The 22256-nt window shown below is 46.2% G+C and overlaps 1 protein-coding gene across 1 annotated transcript in view; it reads left to right on the top strand.

The window, feature by feature from the left end:
- Positions 1-22256, top strand: part of nav3 (neuron navigator 3) — a 396979-nt gene that overhangs the window by 123909 nt on the left and 250814 nt on the right. Inside the window, exon 6 of the mRNA XM_078221087.1 lies at positions 16497-16636. Coding sequence (XP_078077213.1) covers positions 16497-16636 — 140 coding nt within the window. The remainder of the gene's footprint in view (positions 1-16496; positions 16637-22256) is intronic.

Raw genomic sequence — 22256 nt, forward strand, 5'->3', positions numbered from 1 at the left:
ATTCACACATGTTTCTTCTTAAGGTTGAGTTTATTTAGTAATGGAAGGTGAGAGATCCTCCGAGTTCAGAAATCCTCTCTCAACAGGGACACTGGATCTTTCACTTTCTTTGTTTCTGACCCCAGTGAATTTTAGATTCTATAATATCCGATATTGGGAACAATTCCTCCAAGGGGAAGTATTGTCATATTGTCACCTCCCCGACCATGAGCATCAGTCATGAACTAACTGAGATTTGATGGGAGTTAAAATGACTGTAACTCAGAGGTGATTTGGTAAATGAAACTTTCTGTTCAGGGGCCAAAAGAGAAAATGCTGGAAAATCTCAGCAGGTCTGGCAGCATCTGTAAGGAGAGAAACGAGCTTTTTGAGCTTTGACAGAGGGACATCTGGACTCGAAACATCAGCTCTTTTATCTCCTTACAGATGCTGCCAGACCCGCTGAGATATTCCAGCATTTTCTCTTTTGGTTTCAGATTCCAGCATCCGCAGTAATTTGCTTCTATTTCTGTTCAAGGGTTTCTGTTATTGGATCAGATAATTGTTTAACCTGACCACATGTATTCTCACAGATTTATTGCAAGGATAAACACTGTACAAACTTCCAACTTGTATTTATCTAAACTTTTCAAGCACATGCAACTTTACACCGGAAATTGACTTGGAGTAAAATTCCAGCTTTTCATTCAGGTTAAAGAGGGCAGCGTAACAGCACTGGTCTTTGTGTAGATACCCTTAGGTTGCGTCCAATCTTGTGGAGATATCTCAGGCAGTCACAGAGGTGTGATATCAACATGTTACATATTATACAGGAGTCCTTTCTCACTGCCTCTATTGGGAAGAATTGATGTTTACCAGTTATGCTGCCTCTCCATCTGTGCGGTTTTATTTATTCATTTTATGGGATGTGGGCATCACTGGCTGGGCCAGCATTTATTGCCCTTCCCTAATTGCCCTTCATTTCAGAGGGCATTTGAGAGACAACCAGAGCTGTGGCTCTGGAGTCACATGTAGTAAGAAGTTTAACAACACCAGGTTAAAGTCCAACAGATTTATTTGGTAGCAAAAGCCACACAAGCTTTCGGAGCTGCAAGCCCCTTCTTCAGGTGAGTACATGTGATCTCCACATCGTCACATGTAGGCCAAACCAGGTAAGGACAGCAGATTTCTTCCCCTAAAGGGCATTAGTGAACCACATGGGTTTTTACAACAATCGACAATGGTTTCATGGTCATCGTTAGACTTTTAATTCCGGATTGTTATTGAATTCGAATTTCACCCAGCTGCCACCTGTAGGATTCGAACCCGGGTCCCCGGATCTTGCTGTAGATCTCTGGATTACTAGTCCAGTGATAATTCCACTCCGTCACCCCCTCCAAACCAAGCTGTCCAGTTGTGACCAATCTTGTAGCATCAGGACTTGAATGTTGAGGAGTGTAATCACACAGCTAAAAGCTTTGATTCTGATCTGACTGCTGTTAAACTCGAGAAACCAACAGATTAAATTGACAGCAATAAAGGAGAAAGAACAGAATGTTAATAGCCAGAGGTAATAACTGATGATTAATTGGACAGTAAAGATAGATTGCCCCATTGTTCTGGAAGGGTGGGATGGGGAAGCTTCTAGAATCAGATCACTTTCCGTATTGACATCTTCATCCTCAGATCTCTCGTTTCGTATTTCTGTCACATGATTCTGGCTGAATTACTCGTGCATCGTTGTGTTTTTAGTTCTTTTGAGACCAGTTCAATATAACTTGCCGTGTTGTTAAAGTACATTAATGTCTGATCTTTACTGTTTCCTGTGTTTTATTTGTTCCCTCTCTCCCTCTCTCTCTCCTCCCTCTCCCTCTCTCTCCTCTCTCTCCTCCCTCTCTCTCCTCCCTCTCCCTCTCTCTCCTCCCTCTCTCTCCCTCTCTCTCTCTCTCTCTCGTTATACAGTCTGGCAGCTAGATATACAAGTCAGCCCCAACATGCTGGAAGTGCAGCCAATCAGAAAAAGTCTACCAGGTCAGCTGGTAATTCTTATCCAATACCTGCTCAGTTTTGTGTGGATGGTCAGTTTGAGTGCCAGGTGTAGCGTGGTGCTGATGTTCCCCAAGTTTCCGAAACCTTACAACTAATTATTGAGGTTTGGGAATATTTAATGCCTTTTCTAAAGAGACAGAGAAATTAATTTTTCATTAATTAACTGCTTCCTTCCTCATCATTTGGGAAACTGTAGTCAAGAACCAAATGAGGGAGGCCGTACCGAGATTGGCCGTTAGCTTTAGGTAACGCATGTGTGTAGAGTTGCCAACTCTGATTGGATATATTAAGAACATAAGAACATAAGAACTAGGAGCAGGAGTAGGCCATCTGGCCCCTCGAGCCTGCTCCACCATTCAATAAGATCATGGCTGATCTTTTTGTGGACTCAGCTCCACTTACCCGCCCGCCCACCACAACCCTTAATTCCTTTACTGTTCAAAAATGTATCTATCCTGGAGGTGACATCACATGAATTGCTGTTTCCCACTTCCATTGGTCACCTGACAGCACCATCCTCCCGCTTGTCCATAGCCAATCAGAATGCAAATAAAATCCTCATCACCTGATTGGAGGATTCTTGACCTGTCAGACAGCAGTTTATCCCTTCTTTTTTTGAATGTCCTGCTGATTATTTTGTGTGAATATGCCTTTAATTCCTGGAGGGTTGGCAACCCCTGTATGTAGCAAATTAGCAAGTACCTCATCATGTGTACATGTGTAGTATGGATGTACTTATCGAGGTAAGGTACTGTGACAAGTCCCTGGAGGTAGAAGTCCCTTCAGCAAAATCCCTTTATTTACAAGTCTGACAACAGCATACAGAGAGCTTCCAGTCAGCTGTCTGCACTCGGAGTGCCAGAGGAACTGACACACCTGGTTAAATACAAAGCAAGAGGCTCCCTGATTGGCCCATCAATTTGGAGGGACTTTATATTCTAACAGGCCCGCCTCAATTGCCTGATTAAAGTCCTTACAGGTGCAAGAAAAATCACAAAGTAGGCTTCTGAACTTGACACAAAACAGAAAAATGCTGGAAAATCTCAGCAGGTCTGGCAGCATCTGCGGAGAGAGAATAGAGCCAACGTTTCAAATCCGGATGACCCTTTGTGGAGTTCTGATGAAGGGTCCAGACTCGAAACATCAGCTCTATTCTCTCTCCACAGACGCTGCCAGACCTGCTGAGATTTTCCAGCACTTTCTGTTCTTGTTTCAGATTCCAGCATCCGCAGTATTTTGCTTTTTCCTTAACTTGAACACTGGGGAATGCTTTATTATAGGGGTGCACTTTCCCACAGTCAGCACCTAGACTCCTTAACCAGAGTCCACCCTGGGAGGAGCTAGCTCCACCTCAGGGGTCACATGACCCGCACCCTTAAAGGGGTAGTACGCACCCCAAACCCGCCAACACACGTATATAACAGCACGATTTGTGGAGTAGATTTGAAAGATGATGAAGATTCGCAGTGTGTGCTCAAGGGGACATTAGCAGTGATTAGAAATGGTTAAAACGGGCAGTATGGTGAGACGGGATAAAGGGTAAAGATAGGTTCAAGGCTGCTTCATCATCAAAGTGATATCACTGAGTCAACATGTGTGTGTCATACTCTGCTTAATCACATCCTGTTGTGTTTGTATAACCCAATGCGGTACACTCACACACATCCTCACTGACATGTCTGTTATTGTGTGGAATGTCTGCTGAATGCCAGCACAGAAAGAGATTCCGGGATCCGCGAGGGTTCTGTTATTCTCGGAACTGGAAGTTGCTCAGAGTGAGTTTTTTGTACTTGTTACATCCCTTTCTTCAATAATACCTTCACTTTCATTCATTTGATTCTTAAACATCCATCTCCACTATCTTGTGGAACTAAAGATCTGTATCTTTAACAGCATCAGTGTTCCAATCAGACAGTTGTTCTGAGATAGAAGGAGCTATCTGACAGTTCACATCAATGGACCCATCATCTCCTGGTGTTTTTGTTAGTGTCAGGTCACTTACTGAGTTCACCAATCACTGAAGGCCCCCCTTGAGGCAAGCTATAAATATCAAGCAAGCAATGACGAATTAGACTGCTCCAAGTGGCTGTTGTGACACAGTTCAGTGTTTAAAAATAACCACAAGTTGATCACTAAAATAACCACTGATGAGTCAGAGAGTTTTACAGCACAGAAAGAGGCCATTTGGCCCATTGAGCTGTGCTTGAAACCTGCAGGACCACCATGCCCGGCACAAACTCAGATTAAAATCTTTAATTCCCACCCTATCACTGACATTGGATTTCTCTCCCCGAACCAGATGAGATCCTTGCCTGGGTTTTTATATTTTGTTTTTAGCAAACTGCAGCTGATTTGTAAAATGGAAACCCAACTGAGGAATTTAACTTTGCGCAGTTTATAGGGAGGGCCTGAACATCCCCAGAACCCTGCAGCGCAGGGGGAGGCCATTCAGCCCATCATACCCTGTGCTAGCTCTTTGAAAGAACTATCCAGTTAGTCCCGCTCCCCCACCCCACTGTCATTTCCCAAAACCCTGCATAATTTCTCTCTTTTTCAATATTTATCCAGTTCCCCTTTTGAAACTTAACATTGAATCTACAGCACGGGGGCACAGTCTCCGGACTAGGACTGACTGACTGGCACATTAGTTAGCGCTGCTGCCTCACAGCGCCTGGGACCCGGGTTCAATTCCCACCTTGTGTCACTGTCTGTGTGGAGACTGCACTTTCTCCCCGTGTCTGCGTGGGTTTCCTCCGGGTGCTCCCGTTTCCTCCCACAGTCCAAAGATGTGTGGGTTATGTGGATTGGACATGCTAAATTGCCCCTTAGGGTCAGGGGGATTAGCTAGGTAAATGTACGGGGTAACGGGAATAGAACCTGGGTGAGATTGTGATCGGTGCAGTCTCGATGGGCTGAATGGCCTCTTTCTGTGCTGTAGGATTCTATGATTCTATGACCGCTGAGGACTGAGATGAGGAGAAGTTTCTTTATTCAAGTGGATGTGAAGCTTTGGAGTCCTCTCCCCCAGAGGCTGGTGGATGTTTGGTATATTCAAGGCTGAGACTTGATTGATTTTGGGCCTGTGCAGGAAAGGGGGGCTGGGGAGAAAATCAGCCATGATCGTATTGGAAAGTGGAACAGGTTCGAGGGGCTGAATGGCCCACTCGTGATGTTTCCTATGTTCAACTTGATCCCATTGGAAATTTAAAATGGTAAGGGCAAGGCAAAAAATATCAAATGTTTCTTAATACTTGGCAAACTGTTCTCCATCTGTAATGTCTGATATAGAATGTGCCAACCTCACATCAGGTGGTCTCGCTTTAAGATAATCTTCAGCAGGAAAATAGCCAATCATCTGATCTGCAGCCTGAAGTTCACAACTGCCCTTTGATTGGCCTCAACCCACAGTTTTCTCAGTGGATGTAATGACTTATGTTTGTTTAAAAGAAAAAGTAGTTTTAAAAGTACAGGAGAGGCTCGCAGTGAAATTAGACAGCTGTGCTCCAATCGTGAGAGAGTGGGTGTAGTGTGGTGGAGAGAGAGAGAGTGAGAGAAATACAAGGAGACAGAGGGAGGCCCACAGAGAGAGAGAGAGGAAAGACAGAAAGAGAGAGAGGAAAAGAGAGATAAAGAGAGAAAGATGCAGAGAGAAAGAGAAATAGAGGGAGACCCAGAGAGAGAGAGAGAGACAAAAGACACAGAGAGAATGATAGAGAGGGAGAGAAATACAAGGAGACAGAGGGAGACCCACAGAGAGGAAAGAGACAGAGAGTGATAGAGAGATATAAATATTGGGGAAGAGAAAGATACAGAGAGAGAGAGATATATATATATACACATAGGGAGAGAGACAGAGACAGTGATACAAGGGAGAGAGGGAGACCGACAGAGACCCACATATAGAGAGAGGGGGGGGGGGGAGTGGGGGGTGGGGGAGAGAGACAGAGAACGAAATAGTCGGATAGAGGCAAAGAGATGGAGAGAAACAGAGGGAAAGAGAGAGAGATGAAGAAGTTGAAGTACTGTTAAATTCAGCTATTATACAGCAGTAAACTGCAGACTGTCCTTTTGCAGCATCTGAAACGGACACATTCCTTGTGATTTCTTACACAGTAACGTGTTGAACAGGATGCTAGGTTTTGCACAGTGCCATTGCTATAAGTGTTCAGAAGGTGGCAGCATGTGACTGTGGATGACAGGACATCACATTATATCATTCCTGTTTGCAGGAAAGTGCCTGGAAATCTGGCCACGTCCTCTCAATGAAACTTCAGTGTGATGTCCACACATCCGCATCCTGTCACGGGAGATTCCCGCTGATCCCCTCACTGGGACGACCTCGGTGGGGTTTCAGTGGGCTAGATTTTACAATCAGTGGTGATATTTATCATTGACCTCAAAGAGAGCTCCCCACGTGGATCCGGTGATCACTGGAACCAGATCTCCCACTCCCCAACAACAGTTCAAACTCGGAGCAGAGGGTTCATCTATCAGGGTTCCCCTCTGAGGAAAGGTCACTCAGACCTGGCCTGTGTCCACTGGACTGCAGCAGAATAAGAGGTTATTTTACTGAAACATTTAAGATGCAGATGAGGGGAAATTCTTTGGAAATGTCTTTGGCAGAGAGCAGTGGGGACAGGGTCAGTCAATATTCTTAAGGCTGAGATAGATTCTTCACTAACCAGAGGGCGGAAGGTTATTGGGGAGATGGAATCTGAGGTTAAGGCCACAGTCAGGTCTGCCATGTACTGAATGAATGGCAGAGCAGGCTTGAGGGCCGAATGGCCTCCATGTGTGTGCCATGTATGTACCATGTGTGTACCAAGTCAGTGAAATCTCCTGGCATGCAGCAACAGTGACATCAGCAAATAGGGTAAGCGACTAATGACAGTGAAGTATCCTCACAGACAGCAAACCAGAAATTACAAACATAAACCTCGGAGCAGGAGTGGGTCACTCAGCTCCTCGAGCCTGTACCACCCACCATTCAATAAGATCATGGCTGATCTGATTGTAACCTCAACTCCACATTCCGTCCCAACACCCATAACCTTTCACCTCCTCGTTAATCAACCATCTATCCAGCTCTGCTTTAAGGATATTCACAGACTCTGGGACAATCTTGCCTTCTCACCCTGCCGCTCCATGGGTGGGATGAGCCAGTAAGATTGCAAGAGAGGTGAAAAATCAGGTTTGTGCCCAATCTCTCGCCTCTCGCGACCTTCCTGGCACCAGCTATGCAGCGAGTACAGCCTCTGCCATGAGGCTGATTGTAATATTGAAATTCTATGTAAAATAGAAAATAGAATTTAAATATTACAAGTGGCACGGGACGGAAGGTCCTCACCGGCGAGGATCACGTATGATTCCTGTTAACGGGGGCCTGTCGTAATGGCTTCACCAGTGGGAATGGAGACCATTGAGGCCCCTCCGGGAGATCGGGGAGAGGGGGGGGTGTCCCTTGAGCAGTACCTGCCTCATACCCTGGCACTGTCAGATTGGCACACCGGCAGTGCCCACTGGGCAGTGCCAAGGGGGCGAGGCTTGAGGGGTGGGAACTTATGGGGCAAGGCCTAAGGGGAGACGAGTAGGGGGGACGCTGTGCACTCTGCATCTGGCTGGTTTGTGTGGGGGAAGAGGGGGAATCGGATGGCCCATGCAGATGAGGGGGGGATCAGATGGTCTGTGTGGGGGTGGGGTCGGATTGGACAGCCTGTGCGGAGGCCAGCCATAGCTGGGAGGGCGGGGGGGGGTCGGCAGGACAGATCTCTCTGTTCTGTGTTGTTGCAATGGCACCCTCTGCTGCTTTCGGGTGAGCTTAGGTCCCGCCCCCTCCCCCTGCTGGCAGGAAACAGATCTTGCTTCATTTTTTGTTCAGTGTGGTAAGATTGGATTTTTAACTCACCCAAAAAATTGGCGCGATTCTCTCCTGTTTGGCACTGAGAATGTTTTTGGTAAGATTGCCCCCTCCACTTCCAGTGCCTTTTGAGAGAATTCCAGTGATTCATGAACCTCTGAGAAAAAATATTTCATCTCATCTCAAATGAGCAACCCCTAAAGTAAACCAGATGGGTTTTCCGACAATCGACAATGGGGGCTTCATGGTCATCAGTAGATTCTTAATTCCAGATATTTTTATTGAATTCAAATTCAACCATCTGCCGTGGCGGGATTCGAACCCAGGGAATTTTGGAAAATTAAAACCAACGATTCACTCACCTCAGAAAATGCTGGAAAAACTCCACAGGTCTGGCAGCGTCTGTGGAGAGAGAAACAGAGTTAATGTTTCTTGTCTGTATTACTCCTCTCCATATGGAGTCCAATCATTGACTCTTTCATTCTGCACAGACACTGCTGACCCGCTGAGATTTTCCAGCATTTCCTGTTTTTATTTCAGATTTCCAGCATCTGCAGTATTTTATTTTTATCTTACTGGTGTGAGGGGATTGAGACCAATCTGTGTTTCCTTTTAAAAAGTAGATATAAATTTCTCCATGACTATAACCTTTTAAAACCCGGACAAAGATCTTTAAAAGCGATTGGATATATGTCTATCTGTGACCCCAAACAAAAGAGGTTAGTGACACTATTGAGAAAAATCGCCCATCGTTATCTCTGGGGAGTGTTAATGACACCCTGTGGGCGGCACAGGCCTATTTCAAAGAGAACTATACAAAGGCCATTTGCATTTCATAACCCAGGCTGGCCGATCAGAGTCTACTCATCTGCCACCTTCCTTTCAGTTCTTAATGGTTGTGACATTTAACAATCTCGGTGAGCCTGTTGAGGGACACACATCCCTTGTCAAAGACAATGTGGAGAGCTGGGAGAGATGTAACATTGGCCTCTGCCTTGTGGAACCAGTAATATTGCCTTGCTGAACGGCAGGCTCAGTCTGCTGTTTAACACCTGACTAATATGCCACACCGATGGAGCTCTGGCCCAGGTTGAACACCTGCCCCATCTACCCTGCTTCTGCCGGAGGTCTGTATCATTGCCTATGAGTCTAATTCATCTCTGCATGCTTATCTTATCATATAAAGTCAACACCACCAGAAAAGTGAATTATCCAGCACTGGTTTTCAACCCTCTGACCTCAGTGAAGGAATACCTCATCTGGACTCAGAAACTCAAGTGAAACAATATTTCTTTCCTCTGTAATTTCTTTCTTTTTTCAATCCCTCTCTCTCCTCTGTGAATATGAGGGTGACGTTGTGACCCTCCCGCTGGCATTTGAGTGCGTGAAAATAAACTAACCCTTTGAGTTCATCCTATCTCGGGTTTGCTGTGGGGCTATTAATAGAAGTTGGATTGACCCATAACTGAGGGATTGAGAATTACACCACTGCTTATAAAGAGGGAAACAAATTAAAATACCATTGTTTCCAGGCAGGTGGCGAGAGCGGAAATTAGTGCTGTTTAAATTAACCCCCTTCCTGTCTGTAACACTCACCATTTCTTTTAAGATCCTAGGATGAAGTCTATCAGGTCCACAATTATTTACTCAATTTGCAACCTACCCCATAGGAACTGCAGCGTTACAAGAAGGCAGCTCATCACCACCTTCTCCAGGGCAATAAATGCTGCCCTAGGCAGTGACGTCCACATCCCGTAACTGAAAGAAAACTTCTCTGATGTTTGTAATTTTTTGATTGCCTGCCTCTCTTCCATTTCCTGATTGACAGTTATTTCTGGACTGTTCCTTGTCTGCTCCATGGTGCAGACCGATGGAAGTAGCTGTTCAATTCACCTGCCAGTTCCTTATTTTAGAAACAAACAAACTGGGAGCAGAAATAGACCATGCGGCCTCTCGAGCCTGCCCCGCCATTCAATATGATCATGGCCAATCCTCTATCTCACCATCACCCTCCCCAATCCCCTTAACGCTTCGAGAATCTAGAAATCTATCTATTTCCTTAAATATATTCAGTGACTTGGCCTCCACAGCTTTCTGTGGTGGAAAGTTCCACAGATTCATCACCCTCTGGGTGAAGAAGTTTCTCCTCATCCCAGTCTTAAATGGCCTCCCCCGGATCCTGAGACTGTGATTCTTTGTTCTAGACACTCCCAGCCAGAGGAAAGAACATCCCTGCATCTAGTCTGTCCAGCCCTGTCAGAATGTTATACATTTCAATGAGATCCCCTTTCATTCTTCCAGTGAATGCAGACCCAGTCGACCCAATCTCTCCTCTTAGGACAATCCTGTCATCCCAGGAATCAGTTTGGTGAACCTTCACTGAAAGGCAAGCATATCCTTCCTTAGATAGGGACACCAAAATTGCACGCAATGGGTGGGATTTCATGACCTCACTTGAGCGAGACCAGAAATTCTCAGCTGAGGTCAACGGACATTTCCATTGTCCACACCTCGCCCGCTCCGATTCCGTGGCAGGCGAGGCGGTAGAATTCCGGCGAATATTCCCTTATTATTTCACCAGACACATTTTCAGTCAGACCAATGCTCACTTTGTTAATTCTTTCCTTTTTAAGATAGCTATCGAAGCTCTGATTATCAGTTTTTATATTTCCAGCGAACTCTGAATCTTTTCCTCATCAATCCTTTAGTCATTCTTTGCTGTTTTTTTATACCTTGTCCAATCTGCCACCTGTCTTTATCTAATTATATGCTTTTTCTTGGAGTTTGATAATATCTTTAACTTTATTCGTTAATTAGAAGCACCTAATATGCTTCACTTTTAATTTCAGATAGAAAAATAAATAATTAATACAAATGATAAATGAAGCTAAATTAAGCAGATTCTTTTAAAAATACTTTTTAAATATGAGATTTTTTATCATAATGGAAAAATGTACATTACACAAATATAAAATTAACTTTGCAGCACCATTGCAGATGTGTATCAGCAATTATAAAGTTAGTGTGTTGTTAAAAACCTATCGAACTCGGTGTAACTCTTTGCAGCATTTTCGCAGTGAGATTGAAAGTGTAAAAGTGGATCGATAGATATCCTACAGTGCAGAAAGAGGCCATTTGGCCCATCGAGTCTGCACCGACCACAATCCCACCCAGGCCCTACCTCCATATCCCTACATATTTACCCACTAATCCCTCTAACCTGCACATCTCAGGACACTAAGGGGCAATTTTAGCATGGCCAATCAACCTAACCCACACATCTTTGGACTGTGGGAGGAAACCGGAGCACCCGGAGGAAACCCACGCAGACACGAGGAGAATGTGCAAACTCCGCACAGACAGTGACCCAAGCCGAGAATCGAACCCAGGTCCCTGGAGCTGTGAAGCAGCAGTGCTAACCACCGTGCTACCGTGCCGCCCCAGTTTTTGACAATTCACTGATTGATGAGGGTTGCAGTCTGAAGGAACCTCAGAAATGCACCCTCTGGAGGAATACAGGCTCATAGAATCCCTACAGTGCAGAAGAGGCCATTTGGCCCATTGAGTCTGCACTGACTCTCTGACAGGCCCTATCCCCACACACTTCCCATGGCTAATCCATCTAACTTGCACATCTTGCAACATTAAGGAACAATTTAGCATGGCCAATCCACCTAACTTGTACATCTTTGGGAGGAAACCGGAGCATCCGGAGGAAACCCACACAGACACAGGGAGAACGTACGAACTCCATACAGGCAGTGACCCAAGCCGGGAATCGAACCCAGGACCCTGGCACCGTGAGGCAGCAGTGCTAACCACAGTGCCAGTGTGAGTTGTAGCTCACTGTCAGCATCTCCTGGATCTCTGTATTGCTCTGCACACAGGCAGACTCTGAAGTTGCTGTCAGTTTCAGTGAGAGCGAACAGTGATGGTTTTGCCATTATTCCCATAACAAAACTTGGGCGATGAAATTACACCACACTTTGCATAGTTCTGAGTCAAACCCAAATGAGAAGGGAATGGAGAGGGACTTTGGTACTGAGTGTGTGTTCCATTTCCCTGGCTGTGCGGGGGATCTTTACTTTTCAGAGAGTTATTTTTCAAGTTCCTGTGAGGCTGTTTTCTGCTCAGAGATGTTCCAATATCCTCTTAACTGAGTCTTTAGCTTTGTGAGAAACAGGGATGCTAGGGTCTGTGGCTAATTAGCAAACTCAAAGGCAGTGTGAAATGATTCCCAGGGCAAGTTCTGGCAAGCCACAAAACAATGCACTACATCAAAACAGACTCCGGATGTACAGAGAAACATTCTGTTTTCTTAAACCTTCGATCATGGGAACACGACAGGGAGCACAGGGACAGAAGGAGGACATTCAACCCCTCCAGCCTGTTCCACCATTCAGTTAGATCCCGGCTGATACATATCCTGACTCTATTTACCCACCCCGGGTCTGTAACCCTTAATATTCTGAGCCAACAGAAATTTCAATTTTGAAATATTTGTGTTAGACAAGTGCCAGGCAATGACCTTCTTCAACAAGAGAGAATCTAACCGTCTCCATTTGACATTCAATGGCATTAACATTGCGGAACCCCCCCCACAAGCAACATCCTGGGAGATTGCCATTGACCAGAAACTGAACTGGACCCAGTCTTGTACACACAGTGGCTACAAGAGCAGGTTCAGAGGCCTGGAATCCTGTAGTGAGTAACTCACCTCCTGACTCCCCAAAGCCTGTCCACCATACAAGGCACAAGTCAGGAGTGGGATGGAATTCTCTACTTGCCTGGATGAGTGCAGCTCCAACAACACTCGAGAAGCTCAACACCATCCAGGACAAAGCAGCCCCACTTGATCAGTACCAAATTCACTACCTTAAGCACTCCCATCATCACCAACACTCAGTAGCAGCCGTGTGTACCATCTTCAAGATGCACTGCAGAAACTCAGCAAACCTCTTTCGACAGCATCTTCCAAACACACAACCGCTAGAAGGACAAGGGCAGCAGATACCTGGGAACAGCACCACCTGGATATAAATTGTCCCATTGGTAAGACGCAGCATGGGTTCATGAAGGGCAGGTCATGTTTGACTAATTTGGTGGAATTCTTTGAGAACATTCCATGTGCAGTTGACAATGGGGAACCTGCGGATGTGGTGTGTCTGGATTTCCAGAAGGCATTTGACAAGGTGCCACACCAAAGACTGCTACATAAGATAAAGGTGCACGGTGTTACGGGTAATGTATTAGCATGGATAGAGGATTGGTTAACTAACAGAAAGCAAAGATTGGGGGTAAATGGGCGTTTTTCTGGTTGGCGATCAGTGACTAATGGTGTGCCTCAGGGATCCGTGTTGGGACCACAATTGTTTATGATTTACATAGATGATTTGGAGTTGGGGACCAAGTGTAGTGTGTCAAAATTCGCAGATGACACTAAGATGGGTGGAAGAGCAAAGTGTGCAGAGGACGCTGAAATTGTGCAAAGGGATATAGATAGTCTAAGTGAGTGGGCGAGGGTCTGGCAGATGGAGTACAATGTTGGTAAATGTGAGGTCATCCATTTTGGTAGGAATAACAGCAAAATGGACTATTATTTAAATGGTAAAAAATTGCTGCATGCTGCTGTGCAGAGGGACCTGGGTGTCCTTGTGCAGGAATCTCAAGGACTTGGTTTGCAGGTGCAGCAGGTAATTAAGAAGGCAAATGGAATTTTGTCCTTCATTGCTAGAGGGATGGAGTTTAAAAACAGTGAGGTTATGTTGCAGCTGTATAAGATGCTGGTGAGGCCACACCTGGAGTACTGTGTACAGTTTTGGATGAGGGATGAAACAGATGAGGGATGTTTTGGAGAGAGTTGCAGATTTCTGCTCCCATTTGTGTGAGTAATGCATCTGAACTTCATCCTGAATGGCCTGGCTTAGCTTGACCATTCTGTCCCTTTGTTCTGTACTCCCCCACCAGAGGTGATAGTTTCACTCTACTTGATCGAATCTTTTAATCATCTTAAACACCTCGATTAGATTGCCACTCGTCTCTGCAATTAGCCCTCATAATGTAGCCCTGTGGGCATTGGCTGGTATCATTCTGGTGACTCTGTCTGCTAGATCCCTATCAAGGCCAATATCTCCTTCCGAGGATGTAGGATTCCCAGCCTCTGATCTGCTCTCATAGCCTCAGTATTCACATGGCTAGCCCAGTTCAATTTCTGGTGCTAAAGGTGCCATGTTTCGAGGTGCAGTTCCAGGATGTTGATGGGGGGGGGGGGATTCAGTGATGCTAATGTCATTGGATGTCAAGAGAAGATGGTTAGATTCTCACTTGTTAGAGATGGTCATTGCCTGGCACTTGTATGGAGCAAATGTTTGTTGCCACTTGTCAGCCCAAGCCTGGATATTGTCCAGGTCTTGCTGCATTTGAACATGAACTGCTTCAGTATCTGAGAAGTTGCAAATGGTGCTGAACATTGTGCAATCATCGGTGAACATCCCCACTTCTGACCTTATGATGGAGGGAAAGTCATTGATGAAGCAGCTGAAGATGGTTGTGCCTCAGACACTACCTTGAAAAACTCTTGCAGTGATTTCCTGGAGTTGAGATGGGTTTGGGGTGGTACAGTGGCACAGTGGCTAGCGTTGCTGCCTCACAGCACCAGGGATCTGGGTTCAATTCCAACTTTGGGTGACTGTGTGAAGTTTGCACATTCTCCCTGTATCTGCATGGGTTTCCTCCCACAGTCTGAAGATGTGTGGGTTAGGTGGATTGGCCATGCTAAATTGTCTCTTAGTATCTTATTTGTGTAGGTTAGGGCGATCAGCGGGGTAAATATGTGGAGTTATGAGAGATAGGGCCTGGGTAAGATGCTCTATCAGAGAGTCGGTGCAGACTCGATGGGCCAAATGGCCTCCTTCTGCAATGTCGAATTCTTTGATTCTATAAAGACCTCCAATCACCACAACCATCTTCCTTTGTGTCAGGTATGACTCCAACCAGCAGAGAGTTTCCCCTGATTCCCATCGACTCCAGTCTTGCTAGGGGTAGTATCTTGCAAAGACAGTGAACACCAAGTAGATAAATGAATGAATGGTTTATTAAGGTGAGTAACGATTTACAGTGGGTTGTATCAAGGCTGCCGTACTCCACAATATCAGTCTCTGAACTGGCGAGGAAAACCCATGCTTGCTCCTGAGAATTCGGCAACTCCAGCCCGATTGGCCGACTGGGTCACATGGCCCCCAAGCGCTTGTCCCTTAAAGGGACAGGCTGCCACATGCGGACTGCTTGACACCACATTCCGTCAGATGCTGCCTTGATGTCAAAGGGCAATCACACCTGTGCAGAAAGAAGCATGGTTAACATTTCAGGTTGATGTCACAACCCATTACATTCCGATGGATGGTCATTGAGTTGGAATGCTCACTCTCTATCCTCACTTACACTGCCTGACCTGCTGGGTAATTCCAGATTCCCTGTTAGTTGTTAGCACTGCTGCCTCACAGCACCAGGGACCCGGGTTCAATTCCTGGCTTGGGTCACGTTCTCCCCGTGTCTGTGTGGGTTTCCTCCGGGTGCTCCAGTTTCCTCCCACAGTCTGAAAGACGTGCTGGTTAGGGTGCATTGGCCGTGCTAAATTCTCCCTCAGTGTACCCGACCAGGCACCAGAGTGTGGCGACGAGGGGATTTTCACAGTAACTTCATTGCAGTGTTAATGTAAGCCTACTTGTGACACGAATAAATAACCTTTAAACTGCGGTAGTTTGCTTTTGTGTGAAGGAAGAGGCAGCGACATGGACAAGTTGTGCTGAAAGAACAGTTTTTTTGCCCTGTACGTTGCCGGTAACATCCCTGCTCCTGCGGAGTCTCCAGCGGTTATCCAGGACTGAACCAGTGATGAAGGAGAACGGAGCAGGGTTTGACTGAGCTACATTTTCACTCTAAACCTGAACGTGTGCAAGGCAAGGCCTGGCTTGATGGTTACTCACAATCTACAACACAGCAGCAGGCCATTCGGCCTGTCCATGCTGATGGCCATGTTCCAGACTAGCCTGCTGTCACCTTCACCTTAACCCATCAGTATATCCCTTCACTCAACTGATTCTATGAATAGAACCTTGAAGGGGTGTGTGAACAAGTCAAATAATTGACGTTAGTGATCCCAATCTCTCTCGCTCCTGCTGTTAATAAAACAAATCCTCGGAGGCTTTGATTTTTATTTCTTTTTTAATCTGAGTGCAAATATTTTCTCAGGAAGGATCAGTGTTGGACATGAATTTTCTGGTTTTCTTGCACAGGGGACCTGAGCGACTCACATTGCACCTCAGTGTTTGCAGAACTTTGATTAAAGCCTTTGTGGGGGAGGGGGGGGGGGGGGTAAACATTAACCAGTCAGAAAGGCCACAATCCTGTTGATATTGGATTCGAGCTGATTCGGGAAGCTTTCTGTTGAATAAAAACATTGGTACAAAGTCACGGCAGACACTGGCTGGCTGGGGGGGGGGGGGGGGGAAGGTGAGGGAGCCACTGGCTGTAACAAAGAGACAGACAGACTTCAGCCCTTGCCTTGCAGCCTGCCACATGCCCAGCTCTCTAACCCTGCCCTTCCTTGCAGACTCCCGGGACCCTCCAGGGTGTCAGCTGCAGGCAGTTCCACCAAGGCCCAAGGAGCCAACAACTTGAACAGACGGAGTCAGAGTTTCAACAGCATCGATAAGAACAAACCCCCGCAGTATGCAGCCAGCAGCGAGAAAGGTAATCCCTCCAGAATACTCCCTCCCACTCTTGCTTTCCAGTCTTGCTTTCATTTCTATAGCGCCTCTCACAACTTCAGGGCTTCCCCGAGTGTTTTGCAGCCAATGAAAGTACTTTTGAAGGGTGGGCACTGTTATAACCTAGGAAACATAGCAGCCACTTTGGCACAGCAAGATCCCACAAATAACAATGTGATACTGAGCAGATAGTCTATTGTTTTTGTGTTGTTGGTTTTTGGCCAGGACACTGTTCCTCTTTCGATGTTGGCTGTGAGATATTTTTCACCCCTGAGGGAGCAGGCAGGTTAAATAAATCACCTTCAAGACAAGAAGCAGAATACAGAAGGCCATTGGTCGAGATCTGGGACTCCTTCTCTGCTGTTAGATTGATGATTTCAGTTGAAGTTATGCAGATTTTTACATTTAGAAACAGCCCAGGAACAGAATCGCAGAATTGTTACAGTGCAGAAGGAGGCCATTTGGCCCATTGTGTCTGTGTTGGCTCTCTGAATGAACATTTCCCCGATGCATTCTCCTGCCTTCTCCCCATAGCCTTACGTTATGCAGCTGGCCAGCTGGATGTTATGAAAGTGATTTGATTCAAAATTGATGAACACATTATTCATGAAAGAACAATTAGCTTAACCTCATAGAATCGTAGAATCATAGAAACCCTACAGTACAGAAAGAGGCCATTCGGCCCATCGAGTCTGCACCGACCACAATCCCTCCCAGGCCCTACCCCCATATCCCTACATATTTACCCGCTAATCCCTCTAACCTACACATCTCAGGACACGAAGGGCAATTTTAGCATGGCCAATCAACCTAACCCGCACATCTTTGGACTGTGGGAGGAAACCGGAGCACCCGGAGGAAACCCACGCAGACACGAGGAGAATGTGCAAACTCCACACAGACAGTGACCCGAGCCGAGAATCAAACCCAGGTCCCTGGAGCTGTGAAGCAGCAGTGCTAACCACTGTGCTACCGTGCCGCTGCTGGCTTTTGAGCAGTGCGGCACTCCCTCGATCCTGCACTGGGCGGGACTGGAAGGGTAAGAGGGTGTGCTGGAATGAGACTTGAACCCAAAGGTTGCGAGGCCCAGGTGTTCCTCCACTGAGTAACCTCTCTGTGTCGAAGAGCTCGGGGAGTGAGTGCGTCTGTCCCAACGAGATTTTTGTTTCAAAAACTACTGAGGCAATGTGATTGGCTGCATTGGCGGGACAGGAGGAGAATATGCCATTTCTGTGTCACTCACAGTCTCTCATTGTGGATGTTCCCGTGAGTGTTTCCTACCTGATGTCAGTGTGGTTTTCCTCTGCACATTGATGATATTAGCTGGGCGTACAGCCACGTGGGAAAGAATACACAATGGCCCCTCTGTGTGGCTCACACAAACCTCCCCTCTGCATCGAGCAGGGCTCCCCGGACCCGACATCATCCTTTATTTGGGCGGGAAAATGGGAGGAGTTCTCGTCCCACCTCAGAACGAATGAACTTTGAGAGTTTACGCTTCAGTGAGGACGGGTTTCTCAGAGGAAGCTGGAATCAGTAGCAGGTGATGATGACGTGCCTTCAGTCTCTATCCCCTAACCCTCCTCCGAAAGCTAACTTGTGAAAGTCCTGCAGTCTGTGATTGGAGCTGAGGGTTGTGCAGGCTTGTGAAAAATGGCTGAGTGAGAACTGAGTGAATCCTGGCTCACTCGCCATGTCCCACACCGACTGTTATCACCTTGTTCTGGAGGAATGCAGCAAGGGTTATGGTGAGGCAGGACTGAGCAACTGAAAGTGTCATTCTAGCGCTGAGCCAATCCTCACCACCACTGATGAGACGGAAGCTTCACAACTTACAACAAGGGTGCAAAGGTAAGTCAGGAACCAAACAAGAATGTTCCAGAGCAAGGCAAATGGGTATGAAGGAAACGGATAGTGGAGCTATCCACTGCTAATAGAACAATGACAGCAAGGAAGGAGGTTTCAGCTCTGAAGAGTGTACAGACATGATTCACCAGAATGATACCAGGGCTGAGGGATTTCAGTTAATGCAGAGGGACTGAAGAAAGTGAGATTGAAACTGGAATAGGAACACAAAGCATTAAGGGGAGATTTAATCGAGGTGTTCAAAACTCTTCTGAAAGTGGGTTTAGTAACCAGAGACTTCTGATCATTGTCAAAAGGTGAAGGTGTTTTTTTAGTTGGGTTCCAGTGGCTGTGTGGGTGACTGTTCAGGCTGATCCGTGCCTGAAGGTAACTCGGACAGCATAGCCGAGAGCATTGAGTGTGGCTGGCTCGGGAATTCTCCGGATGGTTTCTCTCTGTCTCTGATGTGCGCTTGCTTTTCAGCGAGGCTGCATCTTCATCGTGCCAGGTGCAGTGATCCTGGGGGAGTTTCCCCAAGGACAAAGAGTAAAAGGGAAACTTCTCCACTGGAGGGATATGAAGATCTGGGATGAAAGATGCAATGGAATTCTATAGGAATGTGTCTAGATTGGGAAAGGACTCGTTTTCAGGGTTACGAGGATGGGGGGGTGGTGGGGTGAGATTAAATTAGACAGTGCTTTGAAAGAACACAGGTGAGTAACATTGCTCCAAGTGGGTAGGGCTGTGGGAGGCTGAAGGCATTGTAGACAGAGACGCAATGGGTAATGCGCCTGACTGTGGCTCGGAACATTCCAGGTTCCTGGCTGGTTCAGTGTAGATGTGATGTGGAGATGCCGGCGTTGGACTGGGGTAAACACAGTAAGAAGTTTAACAACACCAGGTTAAAGTCCAACAGGTTTATTTGGTAGCAAAAGCCACACAAGCTTTCGGAGCTGCAAGCCCCTTCTTCAGGTGAGTGGGAATTCTGTTCACAAACAGAGCATATAAAGACACAAACTCAATTTACATGAATAATGGTTGGAATGCGAATACTTACAACTAATCAAGCCTTTAAGAAACAAAACAATGTGAGTGGAGAGAGCATCAAGACAGGCTAAAAAGATGTGTATTGTCTCCAGACAAGACAGCCAGTGAAACTCTGTGGGGGTTACAAATAGTGTGACATGAACCCAATATCCCGGTTGAGGCCGTCCTCGTGTGTGCGGAACTTGGCTATCAGTTTCTGCTCAGCGACTCTGCGCCGTCGTGTGTCGTGAAGGCCGCCTTGGAGAACGCTTACCCGAATATCAGAGGCTGAATGCCTGTGACCGCTGAAGTGCTCCCCAACAGGAAGAGAACAGTCTTGCCTGGTGATTGTCGAGCGGTGTTCATTCATCCGTTGTCGCAGCGTCTGCATAGTTTCCCCAATGTACCATGCCTCTCCACTCACATTGTTTTGTTTCTTAAAGACTTGATTAGTTGTAAGTATTCGCATTCCAATCATTATTCATGTAAATTGAGTTTGTGTCTGTATATGCTCTGTTTGTGAACAGAATTCCCACTCACCTGAAGAAGGGGCTTGCAGCTCCGAAAGCTTGTGTGGCTTTTGCTACCAAATAAACCTGTTGGACTTTAACCTGGTGTTGTTAAACTTCTTACTGGTTCAGTGTAAGCATTTTAAAAACAGTAAATTCCATGAAAATGTCTACTTTTGTTAAAAAAACAGCCTGAATTGCCATGTTCATGTGGGCTTGAAATAATTAAGATATGGCTCAGTGTGGGGACTGTCTGAATGGGTCCAACACACAGATCTGTGCATTTAACCTACATTGCTGCTCGGCTGGGTGAGAGAAGATTGATTGCTTTGGTCTGAAATTTCTTCGGGGTGGGGAAAGACATTTTCACTCAAAATGCAAAAGGAGAGGAAAGAGAGGAAGGTGAGTTTGAAAAGATCGACCTTTCATGGAAGACCGACATTCCGTTCGTGATTTTTTGTTTTTTAGATTTATTTGCAACACCTCAGGAATGGGAATGCGATGAGGCACCTTATCAAGCTATTCTCACTGCGCATGTTTCCCCAGGACAAGTCGACGTCAACAGTAGGTTTTCTTTGGGAGGTTACGGTTTCTTAGCCAAACAGAATGGAATGATAGTTCAAGGAGGCAGCTCTGTAGCAAAGAGATCGAGTCTTCGATCGAGGTTCTGCATTGTCAGTACGAGGAGCTTGGCACCAAATTAAGACGCAGAACTTCACAGGTCATCATGGGATCACGAGGGGTCACGGGCTCAAGCTGAGAGGGGCGAAGTATAACCCAGACATCAGAGGGACGTTTTTTACACAGAGGGTGGTGGGGGCCTGGAATGCGCTGCCAAGTAGGGTGGTGGAGGCAGGCACGCTGACATCGTTTAAGACTTACCTGGATAGTCACATGAGCAGCCTGGGAATGGAGGGATACAAACGATTGGTCTAGTTGGACCAAGGAGTGGCACAGGCTTGGAGGGCCGAAGGGCCTGTTTCCTGTGCTGCACTGTTCTTTGTTCTTTGTTCTTTGGGTTAATTAATGGTCTCATAGTGAAGGTGCCTCTAGGTAGCAGTGATCATAACGTGATTGATTTTTTCATTCAGTTTGAGGGAGAGAGCAGTGGATCCAAGACTACATGGACAATTAGGAGGGCCTGAAAGTGAACTGGGAAACTAGCTTAAGGGAAAGGCCAATAGGGGTGCATTGACAAACATTTAAGGGGATATTTCAGAACAGATACATTCTAACTAGTGTGAAAAAGGGGCAGACACACTGGCTGAAATTTTACCACCCCGCCTGCCAGGAGAATTGGAGCGGGCGAGGGGCGGACAATGGAAATGTCCGTTGACCTTGGACGGGATTTTATGGTTTCAGGACAAGTGAGGTTGTAAAATCCCGCCCTCGATCTGTGGTTAACTAGAAAGGTTAAAGATAGTGTCAAACTTAAATAAAAAACATGCAATTCTGGAAAGACAGGCGGCAGGTCAGAAGATTGGACAGAAAATAAGGAACAGCAAAGGTTGATAAAAAGGTTATTCAGGAGGAAAGAATTAGAGTATGAGAGAAAGCTAGCCAGGAACATAAACACAATGAGTGTCGGCTCCTTATAGAAAGCGAGGCTGGAGAGTGGATAATGGAAAACAAGGAGATGGCAGATTAATTGAAGAGGTATTTTGCATCAGTCTTCACTCTGGAGGCTCCAGTAACATCCCAGAAGCAACAATAAACCAGGAAATGGGAGAGAGGAACTCGGGAAAATTAAAATCAGCAGAGCAATGATACTGAGTAAATTATTGGCTGTCAAGTACTCGGGTCCTGTTGGACTAAATCCAGGGTCTTAAAAGAAGTGGCTAGTGAGATTGTTGATGGGTTCATTTAAATTTTCTAAACCTCCCCAGATTTGGGGAAGGCCCGATTAGATTGGAAGAAATTGAATGTAATTCCTTTATTCAAAAAGGGAGAGAGACAGAAAGCCAGAAACTACAGGCCAGTTAGTCTTAACATCTGTCATGGAGAAAATCATAGAACCATAAAATTCCTACAGTGCAGAGGTCATTTGGCCCATCGTGTCTGTGGCAACCCCTCTGAAAGAGCACCCCACCCAGGCCCTCCCCGCCACCCTCACCTCATAACCCCATAAATTTATCAGGACCAATCCTCCCAACATACACATCCCGGGACACTAAGGGGCAATTTCGCATGGACTGTGGGAGGAAACCGGAGCACCCGGAGGAA

The sequence above is a fragment of the Mustelus asterias genome, chromosome 9 (genome assembly GCF_964213995.1).
Source record: "Mustelus asterias chromosome 9, sMusAst1.hap1.1, whole genome shotgun sequence".
NCBI classification, from domain to species: domain Eukaryota; kingdom Metazoa; phylum Chordata; class Chondrichthyes; order Carcharhiniformes; family Triakidae; genus Mustelus; species Mustelus asterias.